The sequence below is a fragment of the Thalassophryne amazonica genome, chromosome 1 (genome assembly GCF_902500255.1).
Source record: "Thalassophryne amazonica chromosome 1, fThaAma1.1, whole genome shotgun sequence".
Taxonomy (NCBI): Eukaryota; Metazoa; Chordata; class Actinopteri; order Batrachoidiformes; family Batrachoididae; genus Thalassophryne; species Thalassophryne amazonica.
Window position 1 is genome coordinate 149,200,493 of NC_047103.1, and position 16,205 is coordinate 149,216,697.

General features: G+C 45.8%; 1 protein-coding gene across 1 annotated transcript in view; it reads right to left on the reverse strand.

The window, feature by feature from the left end:
- zranb3 (zinc finger, RAN-binding domain containing 3) overlaps nucleotides 1-16,205 on the reverse strand; it is a 320,504-nt gene that overhangs the window by 15,669 nt on the left and 288,630 nt on the right. Inside the window, exons 19-20 of the mRNA XM_034175776.1 lie at nucleotides 12,424-12,582; nucleotides 10,815-11,007 (exon numbers count right to left, since the gene is read on the reverse strand). Coding sequence (XP_034031667.1) covers nucleotides 10,815-11,007; nucleotides 12,424-12,582 — 352 coding nt within the window. The remainder of the gene's footprint in view (nucleotides 1-10,814; nucleotides 11,008-12,423; nucleotides 12,583-16,205) is intronic.

Consider the following 16,205-nt stretch of genomic DNA (forward strand, 5'->3'; position numbering starts at 1 on the left):
GATCCTCACCTCATCTTTGCTTGTGAACGGCTGAGACTTTTGGGGATACGCCTTTTATGTTGTGTGGGCCGCTGAAGAGGAGGTACTGCTGGCCCACCACCACCAGATGGCGCCCTGCTTGGAGTGCGGGCTTCAAGCACGAGAGGGCGTCGGAACTATTGGAGTGACAGCTGTCACACATCATCAACACCAGCTGTCACTCATCAACTTCATCCTCCATAAAAGCCGGACTGCAACTCCACCTCCCTGCCGAGAAATCAGCTACCATTCATGTAATTTTCTCTGCTGAACAAAACATTGTGTAATAGTCTGAACTTCTTTTGCAGCCATTTTCCTGTGGTGTTTGCCTTATCTGTGGGATTGGTGTTTGGTGTGATCAGCGACGGCTTCACTTCACACCCCAACCAGATAAGTGGTTAGACAGGAGCTGCACGAGTGTGTGATTGGAGGTGGAGGTTTTCCCTCCTGGAGGATTCAAACACCGGAGGATTGCTGGGTGTGTATTCACACACCCACCACTAACTGTTTCTGTTTCTGCCAGCAGTACCGGGTCTGACTGCTGAAGACAGTGGCCACCTGGGGCGCAGGGCTTGGCGGCTCCAGTGTTCTTCAGATCCGTTGGTGGTGGAAGCTGTGTGGGATCCGGCTCTTTTTTCGCCAGACGTCTTCTATCTTCGAGCCTGCCCACACGTCACCTTGTGTATAATTGACAATCCACAATATTGTTATTGTCTGTAATTCGTTGTGCGATTCAAAACATTAAATTGTTACTTTTTGGCTTATCCATTGTCCGTTCATTAACGCCCCCTGTTGTGGGTCCGTGTCACGACACCTTCCCAACAGGATTTCTCGGCCAATGTCATAGATCCCGAGGGGTGTCAACCAGAGCTTGAACAGCCAATGGAAGAGCGAGGTGCACAGGCGCCAGCAGGAGGCGTGTTAGGTGAGCTGCAGCAAATTCTAACCGCTTTCACTGCTCGGTTGGATTTGGTAACTGAGCAGAACGTCATTCTCAATCAGAGGATGGAGGATCTCACCGTCAGGGTGGAGGCGCGCGATCAAAGCGCTGCTGCAGTACCTCCTCCTGCTGGTCCCATGTCAGACACAGACGTTCCACTGGTCGTTCAACGACCCCCCCACCGTCCCCTGAAGCATACATAAGCCCTCCGGAGCCATACGGAGATTGTGTCGAGACATGCGCGGACTTCCTAATGCAGTGTTTGCTTGTCTTTGCACAGCGTCCCGTCATGTACGCGTCAGACGCTAGCCGGGTGGCTTATGTCATTAATCTGCTTCGAGGAGAGGCACGCGCCTGGGCTACGGCGCTCTGGGAGCAGAACTCACGGCTCCTAACGTCATACGCTGGGTTTGTAAGGGAGTTCAAACAGGTTTTTGATCATCCCAACAGAGGCGAGACCGCTTCGAGCGTGCTACTGTCAATGAGACAGGGGTGCCGGAGTGCAGCCGAGTATGCAGTCGACTTCCGCATCGCGGCTGCGAGGTCCGGCTGGAATACCGTTGCACTCTGCGCCGCCTTCATAAACGGACTGTCTCCGGTTCTGAAGGAGCATCTGCTGGCTAAGGAGGAACCACAGGATTTTGACGGGCTTGTCGACCTGGTTATACGCTTAGACAACCGCTTAGAGGAAAACCGTCGGGAGCAGGGCGGGGGGCGTGACCGGGCACGAGCCGTCCCTCTTCCTTCCGGGTCCAAAAGGGTGCCGTCGTCCCCACGCTCCACAGCCAGAGGGCCCTGTGTGGCAACAGCTCCCCCTGCTGACGAAGCTATGGACACGAGCAGGGCCAAAGTGAAACCAAATGACAGACAAAGGAGGCTGGCCCGCGGGGAGTGTTTTTTCTGTGGCTCTAGTGGTCATATACAGAGGAACTGCCCCAAACGGTCAAACTACAACGCCCGTCCTTAGAAACTGGGCTAAGGGTGGGCCATAACACGCACGCGGGGAAGCCCCGTAGATCCGCACGAATCCCAGTCACGATCCTTAGTGAGGAGTTAACCCTTCACGCCCCAGCACTCGTAGACACAGGGTCGGAAGGGAATCTGCTGGACAGCAGATGGGCAAAGGAAGTAGGGCTCCCTCTGGTGGCTCTGCCTTCACCTTTGAAGGTACGGGCACTAGATGGCACCCTTCTTCCATTAATCACACACCAGACACAGCCCGTGACATTGGTTGTGTCTGGGAATCACAGGGAGGAGATTGTGTTTTATGTAACACCTTCTACCTCCCGAGTGATTTTGGGTTTTCCATGGGTGTTGAAACACAATCCCCGGATTGATTGGCCGTCTGGGGTTGTGACGCAGTGGAGCGAAACCTGCCACCGGGAATGTTTAGGATCCTCGGTTCCACCCGGTGTGACAGCTAAGGAGGAGGTCAAAGTCCCCCCCAATCTGACGGCGGTACCGGAGGAGTACCACGATCTTGCTGACGTCTTCAGCAAAGATCTGGCACTCGCCCTTCCCCCGCACCGACCGTACGATTGCGCCATCGATTTGATCCTGGGCGCTGAGTATCCGTCCAGCAGGCTGTATAACCTCTCACGTCCGGAACGCGAATCAATGGAGACCTACATCCGGGACTCCTTAGCCACCGGGTTGATCTGGAACTCCACCTCCCCGATGGGCGCGGATTTCTTTTTTGTGGGTAAGAAGGACGGCGGACTCCGTCCATGCATCGATTACAGAGGGCTGAACGAGATTATGGTTCGCAATCGATACCCATTACCCCTGTTGGATTCGGTGTTCACGCCCCTGCATGGAGCCCAAATATTCACCAAACTCGATCTTAGGAATGCGTACCACCTGGTTCGGATCCGGAAGGGAGACGAGTGGAAGACGGCATTTAACACCCCCTTAGGTCACTTTGAGTACCTGGTCATGCCGTTCGACCTCACAAACGCCCCCGTGACGTTCCAAGCATTGGTTAATGACGTCTTGCGAGACTTCCTGCATCGGTTTGTCTTCGTATATCTAGACGACATACTCATCTTTTCTCCGGACCCTGAGACTCATGTCCAGCATGTACGTCAGGTCCTGCAGCGGTTATTGGAGAACCGGCTGTTTGTGAAGGGCGAGAAGTGCGAGTTCCACCGCACTTCTTTGTCCTTCCTGGGGTTCATCATCTCTTCCAACTCCGTCACCCCTGATCCGGCCAAGGTTGCGGCGGTGAGAGATTGGCCCCAACCAACAAGCCGTAGGAAGCTGCAACAGTTCCTCGGCTTTGCAAATTTCTACAGGAGGTTCATTAAGGGCTACAGTCAGGTTGTTAGCCCCCTGACAGCCCTGACCTCCACTAAGGTCCCCTTCACCTGGTCGGATCGGTGCGAAGCCGCGTTTAGGGAGTTGAAACGCCGGTTCTCATCTGCACCAGTTCTGGTGCAGCCTGATCCTAATCGCCAGTTCACAGTGGAAGTGGATGCCTCTGACTCAGGGATATGAGCCGTGCTGTCCCAGAGCAGGGAGTCCGATAAGGTTCTCCACCCTTGTGCCTATTTTTCCCGCAGGTTGACCCCGGCTGAGAGGAATTATGACGTCGGCAATCGGGAACTCCTGGCGGTGAAGGAGGCTCTTGAAGAGAGGAGACACCTGTTGGAGGGAGCGACGGTGCCCTTCACGGTTTTCACGGACCATCGGAACCTGGAGTACATCCGGACCGCCAAGCGGCTGAACCCCAGGCAAGCCAGCTGGTCACTGTTCTTCGGGCACTTTGACTTCCAGATTACATACCGTCCCGGGACGAAGAACCAACGATCAGATGCCCTGTCCCGGGTGCACGAAGAGGAAGCCAAGGCCGAGTTGTCGGACCCAACAGAGACCATCATCCCCGAGTCCACTGTCGTGGCCACCCTCACCTGGGACGTGGAGAAGACTGTCCAGGAGGCCCTGACATGGAACCCGGACCCGGGGACCGGCCCGAGGAACAAATTGTACGTCCCACCAGAGGCCAGAGCTGCGGTTTTGGACTTCTGTCATGGTTCCAAGCTCTCTTGTCATCCTGGGGTGCGCAGAACCATGGCAGTGGTCCAGCAGCGCTTCTGGTGGGCGTCTATGGAGGCCGACATCCGGGATTACGTCCAGGCCTGTACCACCTGTGCCAGGGGCAAGGCCGACCATAAGAGGACTTCGGGACTCCTCCAGCCCCTACCGGTGCCTCACCGCCCCTGGTCCCACATCGGCCTGGACTTTGTCACGGGCCTCCCGCCGTCCCAGGGCAACACCACCATCCTCACGATAGTGGACCGGTTCTCCAAGGCGGCCCACTTCGTGGCCCTCCCGAAGCTCCCTACGGCCCAGGAGACAGCAGACCTCCTGGTCCACCACGTCGTGCGTCTGCATGGGATACCAGCGGACATCGTCTCGGATCGTGGTCCTCAGTTCTCCTCCCAGGTTTGGAGGAGCTTCTGCAGGGAACTGGGGGCCACCGTGAGTCTCTCGTCCGGGTATCACCCTCAGACAAACGGACAGGCAGAGCGGGCTAACCAGGAGCTGGAGCAGGCCCTCCGCTGCATAACCTCCGCACACCCGACGGCCTGGAGCGCCCATCTGGCCTGGATCGAGTACGCCCACAACAGTCAAGTGTCGTCTGCCACCGGCCTCTCCCCGTTTGAGGTGTGTTTGGGGTACCAGCCCCCATCGTTCCCGCTTGTGGAGGGAGAGGTCGGTGTGACCTCGGTCCAGGCCCACCTCAGGAGGTGCCGCTGGGTGTGGCGGACCGCCTGTTCTGCCCTGTTGAAGTCCCGGACGAGGGCCAAGGCCCATGCAGACCGCCGGCGTTCCCCGGCCCCTGCATACCAGCCCGGGCAGGAGGTGTGGTTATCGACCAAGGACATCCCGCTGCAAGTGGAGTCACAAAAACTCAAAGACCGGTTTATCGGATCATTTCCCATCCTGGATCCGCAGTGAAGCTGGCAGCTTTAGATTCACTGCGGATCCACCCGGTTTTCCACATGTCACATCTCAAACCCCGTCACACCTCACCACTCTGCACCCCTGGACCTGCACCGCCTCCTGCCCGGATCATCGAGGGGGAGCCGGCATGGACCGTGCGTCGGCTCCTGGACGTCCGTCGTAAGGGTCGGGGGTTCCAGTATCTGGTGGACTGGGAGGGCTATGGACCCGAAGAACGCTCCTGGGTGAAGAGGAGCTTCATCCTGGACCCGGCCCTCCTGGCCGATTTCTACAATCGTCACCCGGACAAGCCAGGTCGGGCGCCAGGAGGCGCCCGTTGAGGGGGGGTCCTGTTGTGTGGGCCGCTGAAGAGGAGGTACTGCTGGCCCACCACCACCAGATGGCGCCCTGCTTGGAGTGCAGGCTTCAAGCACGAGAGGGCGTCGGAACTATTGGAGTGACAGCTGTCACACATCATCAACACCAGCTGTCACTCATCAACTTCATCCTCCATAAAAGCCGGACTGCAACTCCACTTCCCTGCCGAGAAATCAGCTACCATTCAGGTAATTTTCTCTGCTGAACAAAACACTGTGTAATAGTCTGAACTTCTTTTGCAGCCATTTTCCTGTGGTGTTTGCCTTATCTGTGGGATTGGCGTTTGGTGTGATCAGCGACGGCTTCGCTTCACATCCCAACCAGATAAGTGGTTAGACAGGAGCTGCACGAGTGTGTGATTGGAGGTGGAGGTTTTCCCTCCTGGAGGATTCAAACACCGGAGGATTGCTGGGTGTGTATTCACACACCCACCACTAACTGTTTCTGTTTCTGCCAGCAGTACCGGGTCTGACTGCTGAAGACAGTGGCCACCTGGGGCGCAGGGCTTGGCGGCTCCAGTGTTCTTCAGATCCGTTGGTGGTGGAAGCTGTGTGGGATCCGGCTCTTGTCTCGCCAGACGTCTTCTATCTTCGAGCCTGCCCACACGTCACCTTGTGTATAATTGACAATCCACAATATTGTTATTGTCTGTAATTCGTTGTGCGATTCAAAACATTAAATTGTTACTTTCTGGCTTATCCATTGTCTGTTCATTAACGCCCCCTGTTGTGGGTCCGTGTCACGACACCTTCCCAACATTTTATGCCCAATCATGAACCTCACAGTTAGTGTCCTCAGTTCCCAAACACTTATTGAGTGTTGTTAGAAGGAAAGGTGATGTAACACTGTGGTAAACATACCACTGTCGTCTTCCGTGTTTTGGCTTGATGCAACAACAGAAAAAGCCCTGTCTCCCCTGAGCTTTCTTTTTGACCTAAGCACTTGCAGGAGCAGCCGGGCAGCCAACCTGAGAGCCGACTGTCATAACGTGCAACAGTGAAAGTTGGATTGAGTTGAACTTTGACTGCAGTGAGTTTGACGTGAAGGGCATCACGCTGCTGGTTTTTTGATGCTTGGTTTTTTTCGCTTTTGCATAAAACTTCTCATTGGAAAAAAATGGGTTTTAGAGTGACGTGCGCAGTGTTTGCGCGTGTGAAATGCCCTTTATGCTAAATATGAATTAAATTGGTCAACTGGTTCTTAAGCTATTGCGCTAACAAGGCAGGTAATGACATTAACTTAAATATCTCGCTGTGACATTGAAATTGACCCCAAGGTCACTGTAATCCACTGGCTTCAGGGCATCACCCAAGTACACCCTGATGCTAAATATGAATTAAATTGGTCAACTGGTTCTTGAGATATCATGCTAACAAGCAAAAATGGACAGGCAAACTGATGGACATGCTGACTGCTATATCCAGTGGTGGGCACACTTCCGATAATCCGATAACAGATAATTATCGAAGATAATGTTTTCGTTATCGGATTATCTTTTTAGATAACATTAAAAACCATTATCGGACTAATTATCTTCCGATGAATTGTCCTCCGATAACGTTTAGACCGATAACGCAGTAAACCCAGCTGAACAACAGCAAACATTTTTAAAATTTAAAATCAGTTGAGACCTACCTGTTAAAAGTTTCCTAACAGATGTATATAGGTCTACCCTCTGCAAACAGTAGAGAAATACTTCCAGGAAAAACCACTCTACCTCTGCAGGCAAAGGAGAACTAATCACCAAAAAAAAAAAAAATTCCTTTAACACCATACTGATAAACTGGCAATATCACCCAAGTCATCCAGAGGCATACATTTTTAACTTATGGTTCAAATTTTAACAAAACTAATTTTGGATAAGTTATTTAAAATTACTGTCATGTCTGAAGTTTTATAAATTGAAAATATCAGATATATGTTTTAGTTTTAAAATAATGTGCTAATTTTTAAGGTTTTGTGAGCACGTGCTGAGCCCAGCAGTGCATTATGGGTAGGACAGAGTGTTCACAACAGGACAAATGCATTTCAGACACTCTGTTCAGGCTCCACGGACAGCAGCATTAAACTCTAGTGCCTAAAACTCTCGTGAATATATTCTCTGGGTTTATAGATGTTATTGTATTTGCGTTTGTTAAATTCCACGCATCTTAAATGTAGCAGACGGATTATCTGGGATTTTGTTTTGGAAAGATTTCAAGGCCTCTACTGCCATCTACTGGCCAGTGGTGTTAATGGCAGTATTTGCCCTAAGTGCTAAGTGTCTGGGCACCAGTAGATTTCAGTGTTGTCAAATCAACTTTTTGGCTTTGTAAATAGTTTTTTTTTTTTTTTTTTTACAAATTAAGTTTAAAAACAAAAACAAAACAAAAAACATTACAAGACAGATCTGCGGTGTTTGCACAGGCACAGTGTGAGTGTTTGGACACTTGTAGCTCTGCAGCAGCAGGATACCCTCACGACGGCTAACCAGAATAATATCAAACAGGTTTGATTTTCATTCGACCATACGATTGGCGATCAGGAGGTGGTCGTCAGATGTTAAACGCAGCTTGTTACTCCATGTACACTACACGATGCAGGACGCGTGATTAACCTGAAACTCGGTCCAAAAAATTCTCTCGCACAGTGTAAAGCCAACATTTATGTGTCAACAATATTGAGTGCACATTTTACATCATCATAAAATGTCCGCACATTCTCTCCACATGTAAAACATTTTGCGATGACACTTCCAGGGCTCCGTAAAAATGCCTGTTTTTACAAATAAAAAATGGAATATTTTACAAAAGCACATTTATCAATTATCTGTAAACACCAACACACGACACACGTCACATTAACGTGTTGGTTTACATAATGAATGATTGAACCAATCAGTGTTTAGCAGAGGCACATTTTACCCAGAATCCTTTGCGATCTGTCTGTGTTTGTTACAAAACCTCAGAATTAGTGCATTATTCAACATTAAAAGCTATATTTTATATTTTAACTTTGTACAAATGACAGAATTGACATTAATGGAGTTATTCTATCAGTATTCACACAAAACCATAAGTCAGTATGCCTTTATATTTCTAGACCTCTGCCTGACCGGAGCATTGTGATTGGTAGAGAGCTGGCTTTGTGACTGCTCTCAGGCTGTGTCAGTGCTGTAGCCGTGTAGCTTCCAGCAGGGGGCATGTTCAAACATAGAAGTGCTGACTCGTTTGAGTCTTTTGTCGCTTCCAAAAGCGATCGTGGTGTTAAAACTCAAACTCGGCTTGTTAGTAGTTGCAAATGTACCAGAGACAACACTGGAATTTATCGGTTATCTGTAACTTCCGATACATTTTTGGGTGGTTTATCTTTATCAAAGATAACGTTTCAGTTATCTGATTATCTGTTATTGAAGTTAATTTTTTGGTTATCTGTGCCCACCACTGGCTATATCCCACTGTATTTCAAACTGGGGGAATAAAAATGAATGAATAAATAAATAAATGATCAGTGGGCTTTAAGATCACTACCAAAACTGACTTTATGTCTTGTTTGGCCTAAGGAACATCACACCTTTAATTTTCATTTTCTACTTTTCTTAAGTTATCGTGTAAGTTGAGTTAAGACGAGCTAAGACCTTAGCCTGCTTGACTTATCGTGTTCACAAACAGACGGGGGTGATCACATAACCTCCTCCTCCTCTCTGTTGGTTAGATAACTACATATTTTGAAATCACCAGTACCCACATGGAGTCATAATTTGAAAATAATAGCACATTTTGTATTTTAGGAGCCATTTTAATTAAAATTAGTAACTTGAGCACCAGGTCTATCACTATTTGTTTATTTTTATCTTGTAACACAAAGCTTTTATCAATTATCTACTGTGATGTCTCACCTACACAGGTGACACCCCAGTGAAATGACACATAACCCATGACGCCATCTTCTGAGGGATTCATTGCAGCAAGAACATGCATATCACATGGTGGTGGATTCACAAACCAACATAAACAGGAAAAAATTCAATGGTTCAGATCAGAAAACAATCTGTCTGTGAGTACATACTGATTTAGTGTAAATGATGGGTCTAAATTTGATGGTATTACTTTTATTGTTAACTTTATGTATGTATGCAACCTGTGTTGGTCTTCATGACCTGGCTTAGAGACAAACCTTAAGAAAAAGTTGATTTTGCATCCCTGTCTTGTTCTTTCTAAATGTGCCACAAAAGAGCTGAAGTCACAGTGGCATATTCTATCCTAAATGATGCGAGATATAGTAATCATGTTAAGAAGTATTTACTGGGGGGGGGAATGTTAAAATTACAGAAAAACTGTGTACTTTTTCTGAGTGACGCTGCTCTGCACGATGTCTCGCACTCATGACATATCAAACTACATCAGAATATATACTATTCATCAGCTATAAATTGTAAATGATGAATTATGCATATTATTTAAAGTAACTTTGTCACACATTGCTGCTATTAAGAGGAGACATGCACTATAAACCAGATATTCGCAGTCACTGGACAAAAAAAGCCCCAACGTTTTTGTATTGTATTGTTTTCAATGTAATAAACACCGTATATATGGGCTTTTGTATAACGAATTTTCACTCACGTTGGATAAAATGTCCCGTCCAGTCGCAATGTATTTCCATTAAAAACCCAGAGTAGTCTGGACGTGCACAGTAACAGAGGTACAAATTAAAGTTCAGCGCTCTGACACTTGTCGATTTGAGGAAAGCGGGACCGGAGTCATTTCTGTGATTAAAAGTCTGACCGCTTTTTTTTTCCCCACACCGTGCTGGATGTGCACCTGTTAAACCAGACACAAAAGGCTGTGACTTGACACTTTTTTGCTTTTACTCTTTCATATTATAATAGTTTTTGCAGTGCGCACACTGATTACAAATGGATCAGAAACGTCTGCACATTTACAACTCCAAGTCGGAAAAAGAGGAAATTGTTCAACTTACCTTCGAATTGGAGGTGATGACTGTAGAAAGAGTATTAATCAGGGAAATAAATTCTTGCTTTCTCATTGTTTCACAGTGATAATGTTCTAAAACTCAAATGCCATGGTCAGACGTCCTCACAACCCTGCAGAAAGTATTTTACATGAATGCAGCCAAAGCAGACACTTCTTCCTTGTCTCTCTCCACATATGTGTGGTTTTGAAATAAGTATTTTGTTGGTTTGTTTGTTGGTTTCTTTCATTTCCAAAGGTGAGGTTTAGGCCACCAAGGCCAGTGCTGCTTGTTAATATGTTTCAGTAAAAGAAAAAAAAAAGACTTACTTTCTTTTATGTAATTGCAACTCTGGAAGTAACTCCAACATATTTAAAGGTATTTTAGTCAATAACCTTCTAAATAAGCCTTATGATTATTGTTATTCATTTTTTAATCAGACATAATTAATGAGAGAACACAGATTTTTTTCTATGAGGTACGTTGGTTTACACACAGACGAGCCCCTCACAATATGGCTGTCAACTCTGTGTCTATTAGCCAATGCAGTAAAAGCAGCATGTGAGGAGCTCGGTCTCACCTCTTTTGTTGACAGTTGGGCAAGCCAAGTGTTCACCAGCATCTCCTTACGCCGAGAGGGCGGGGCATCTCGAACCTTCAAGAAGAGCTGGTGGGCGTGGAGGCCGCAGTGCTGACAGATACCCTGCTCCGCCTCCAGCACCCGTGACCGCATGTAGGTATGGCTGGAGCGCAACTGGAACTCTTCTTGACACCTGTTCAAAGGGGAGCATAAAAACAGCTGGACCAGAATGTACACTGAGAATGTACGAGCAAAATTTATTTAAGTGAACCTAAAAAGCCAATTTTACACCCATTTACATCAACTATATCTTATTATTTTCACAAGGACAAGGCTCAGCTGTATTCCAAATTAATTTAGGTTTATTGGAGCTGTGTGACAAATTGTGAGGTTTTATACAACAATGTTCAGCCGAGATAAAAAAAAAAATCATAAAGGTGATTAACATGAAGAATTTCATCTCTGCTGAATAACCTGGCTCTTTGCAAACAACTTGAACAAATTGCATTTTTACTTTACATGAGCAGTATGACTAAAGGGAGACACAGAGCTCACCCAATTCATGAAGGTTTTGACCCGGTTCATGAAGCTTTTTACCCAATTCATGTATTTGAACGTGATTAAGCACAGAAACAATTCAAGGGCACAAAACTACTTGTGAACATAACACTAGACATCAAAGAATGCAAACCACCAAGATTTGTCACCTTCACCTTTAAAAATAATGAATAATAATATGATAATAATAATAATGAACTGAGGCTCTTCAAATGAGAGGATAGAATTAATTATTAATAGAGAAACAGAGTATTGTATCTACTCTTCTCCGAGTACAGCAAAGTGACTGAAACATTTCCTTAATGGTTAAAAGGAGAATTTTACTACAAGTCCAGAACATCCGAGAGCACAACTTTTTGTTCTTGGTATCTTGGTAAATGGTATCTTCCCTACAACTTTTGATGAACACAAAGTACTGAAAATATTAGACTGTTGGGTTATCAGAGTTTATATTTCTCACACACACACACACACACACACACACACACACACACACACACACACACACACACACACACACACACACACACACACACACACACACACACACACACACACACACACACACACACACACCTCACTACTCTGCTTCCTAAATCTGAGTATAATTGAATTTTTAGGTGCCAGATGGGAGGGCTTTTGCACAGAGGACACAGAGTACCAGGAAGTTTAGACAATAATGGCAAACTATTTGAGAATTAATTTAGAATGCTTTTCTCTGACAGCCAGGATTGTCCCATTGCAGTAAACCCCACCCATCTGGTGCTCCCAATGGTGGCAATGACAAGCGATAAGATCTATATATGGCGCCGCCATGAATCTCAAGTCTGTTGGGAATGAACAGCCAGTTTCAGTTTTTCTAAAAACCTGGAACTTCTACTCATTTGTTTGCCGTACTTTTCTACCATTTCACATACTTCAAACCAGATTTGTGATTGTACATTATTGTGCCATGCAGATTTTCAATCCAACCACTCGCCTCTACAGATAACATCACTTAGTTGGAAATTTAAGTAGGAGTTGTTGGACTGTGACTGCAACAAGACGAAACCTGTGGCTGCAGAATCTGGTGTCCCACGGCCCACCGGTTGTCGAGCATGCCTGGTGACAGGATAAACATAGTGGGACATCCCGACTGTCCACAGCTTGCAGGTAGCTTGGCTCTGATGATGTTTGTTCCTCCCCTGACTTACAGGACACTCTATCTTGCCTGCAGAGACAGATACAGACAGAACAAGTTAGGACACTTACTGCGGTCACAGAGACTTTGCCCATTCTCTCGAAGCTCATTTACACTTTTTCACCGCATAAAAGACAACTTGTACAACAAGAGGACACTAAATTGCCATCAGGACCCACCAGGTTTCAGACATTCTACTATTTACATTAAAAAATAGTGTGTGCAAACATATTCATATATAGAAATTCATCATGTCTGCATCTGAACAGAAAATATATACATACTGAACATGAAGTCTCTTATCAGCATTGTTGTGTTATGGCTGCTGTAATAATTTATGTAAAACTAGATGACCCCATGGCTCTGCACAGCCACTGGATTTGTAAAGATCCCTTGAATTCATCCAACGTCACACTTCCCCCATTGCTGTGTCTTAAACAGTAGCAGGAACACGCACGCACGCACGCACGCACGCACGCACGCACGCACACACACACACACACACACACACACACACACACACACCAGAGGTACAGGTCCATCATACTCTAAAGTTCTGGGGAGATTCCACGGATCCTTTGAATGGAATTGCCTCAAATGTCACACTATTTTTACAGCCTCCCAGGGTTATAGAGGTCTAACGTGTGATGTCATGTATCCACGGCAACACTCAATCTGGTTCTATCACCTTTTCAAATTAGCTGTTTTGTGTTCTGAAGACCAATCTCAACGCAATGTGTGGACTTTTTTCATCCTCGTCTACAGCAGTGAAACACATAAAGTGAGATATTAATACAGTGCTGCTTGAAAGTTTGTGAACCTCTTGAGCTTTCACATTTGAATTTTTTTTAGGACATCAATAAAAAGAAAAATTCAAGCTTTTTATATTAAAATTTCTAATTCCCTTTAAAGGACATATCCCACCTTTTATAACATCCTGTTAGCAAAACCAACATAAAAGTACTCATGATTGCAAGTTTCGCCACTCACACATGCTAATAATTAGTGATCACTGATATATTTTATTCCTCTCACTCTGACTGTTAGCAGGTGCATTTCCTGAAAACATCTCACTCGGCAATTCTCTGCATTTTTCGGCATGTTGATGCACATTTTAGAATAAGCAGAAACATCCCGATGACTGACTGACAGGGGGAAATGAACCTATTTTGCCTGAAAATGAAATTTGAGTTTTTGTTCGAAAGTGCTGGCTCGGATTTACAGACAGAAGATGACACACGTCACATCGAAACTCTTAACTCTTTCTGAGTCTCTGATTTTGGAGCCTAAAGTGTGGTGACGCGCTGTTTATGTGGATGCTGGTTTACTGCTGGTCTTCATGGACAATGCTGTGATCTTTGTGGAATCAACGACTGTTCTGATTGCAGCATTGGAGTGACGAATCAGACTGTCTATATTTGAGATTTTTCTGGATCAAGGCTAAGATCCAGGCTTCCAATGACTTCCTGAACTCCATCACAAGTGTATCTGTGTACCTCATAGAGACATTAATTTATCTTGGCAAAAACACTCATATCTCTGGGTTCCTTGGCCTTTGGGATCGGGATATGGCAGGGAAGAGCTTAACAAGTCATGAAGTTACTGGTCAGGGGTGTTTGGAGATGCTGATATCTTTGTAGGAGCATGAAGGCCCATGTCTTTAAGGTCCTGATGCTTTCTGTCTTGCTGTTTGGTTGCAAGACTTCAACACTAACCAGTGACTTAAGGTGATGACTGGATGTCTTTAAAACTGAGTTTCTTCTTGGGTACTGCTGGAAGGACTTTGCGCTAAATTAACGGTTACGTTGGGGAAATTCAGACAAGAGGTATCACTTGCATTGTGAAGGAATGTCAGCGATGCCATTTTGACAATGTGGTGTTTTTCTCTGGCCATGATCCAGCACATAGGTGCCCCAGTGTTGAGGGTCCCCAGTGGCTGGAGAAAGCAAAAAGGACGCTCACTTTTCCCCTGGCTGCAGCAGATAGATGGCCACTTTGGAGAGGTTGTGATGGACCGACTGTCTGCCTGGTTGGTGGCCATCCAAAACTCAAAGCGGTTCCGTAGTGTGGTGGATGCAGTAAGGTGATGCACGGGCGCATGGCCACACTTGACTTGATGTGAGATTGCTCTACCTGATATATACGGTAACAGTAAAGAATAAAATGCAGTGTGAAGACAACTAGGATGACTAAATATGTGACAGAATTAAACCTTGGAAATCTAATAAGGAAGCTTGAAAATGGTACTTTCAACATTAGAAGACAAAGTGTGCTGAAAATATTAGAACAAAAAGGACTGCAGACAAGCCCACATCATATATTCAGCCGTTTGTGTACTAAAACGTGCCTTCACCCATCTGATCTACATCATAGCTTCAGCCCACAGCCAGATTCAATATAAAACCGAGTAGTTTCAACATCAGCAGAACAGCAAACTCAATTCAATATGTATTTCTCCAATAAAAAATATCTGTGCTCGCTGTGTGTACTGCAGCAGTATATGAGCTGTGGTAGATAATGTAGGTGTATATGCATGAAGGTGATATATCTGCAGAAAATTCTAAGTACATGTATGTGTATCTGTCCCTTTGGCAGAGGAGAGCGAGCTTGGGTATTTGCCACGTTGTCTCAGCAGGGTGCTAGAGCCACTTAGAGGGGACAGATGGACTAAATTCTCTTTCCCTGTGGTTTACAATTCAGATGGAGAGAGGGAGAGAGCGTGGAACAAAGAGCCAGAGAGACAGAGACAGATTTAATCATTGAAATGGAGAAGAAAATCCTCTATAAAAGGAACCTTACTGCTTCAAAGTTGAGAAGATACCAAAAATTAGAAGTACCAGGAGACAAACACCGTGCCAGCAACGTCGAAAGGATGAAAGAAAGACGGAAATAGACTTTGAGCATACCCAAACTGAGAATGGTGAAACATGGCAGGGTGGAAACGCTACTGGCTGAAAATGGTAAACGTTTACCCAGCAAATGCACAGAAATTATAAATTGAATATGCTATGGCAATTCAATTATGATATGACATTAACATGACTTCAAAAATTATGTATATTATTTAAAACAGTCATTTAGATTAATATATGCACAAAGTGCGCTTGCTGAACGCAGTTTGCGCTAAATCAGAATACTGAATTTAAAATCAAAGATGCCATGAAACACGCCTTCAGTAAACGTCATGTTGCTTGCTAATGTTTACCAATCCCACTTATCTGTGATGCTTTGCACCACAGGAAACCTAAGAGATGAGAGAAGAAAACATTCTGACACTGGGGACTCTCTCTTTTTATCAGTGAAGTCATTCTGTTCCTTAGGATGCTGCTACTTCACTTGTAAGGTTTTTTGTTTTGTTTTGCTGTTAGTTTCTTGTGGACAGAGGAGTTACGGCGTTACTGGACCAGACAGTTTTATTTTGGGGAAAACCTACTTGTTTTAAGTTTGTTAGCATGACATTCTCTTTTCACAGCGGAGGTTGTGTTTTGTCTCCATTTGCCTGCTAGCAGGATTCCTCTATAAACGAGTAGCAGGGGCCTTGATAAGCTAATTTCAAGCTACATGTAACTTCAAAACAACACATATGTTGAGGGAGACAGAGAGCAGGACAAAGTCTTTGCTATTTGCTGTTTCGCAGTTGTGAATCTTGCACC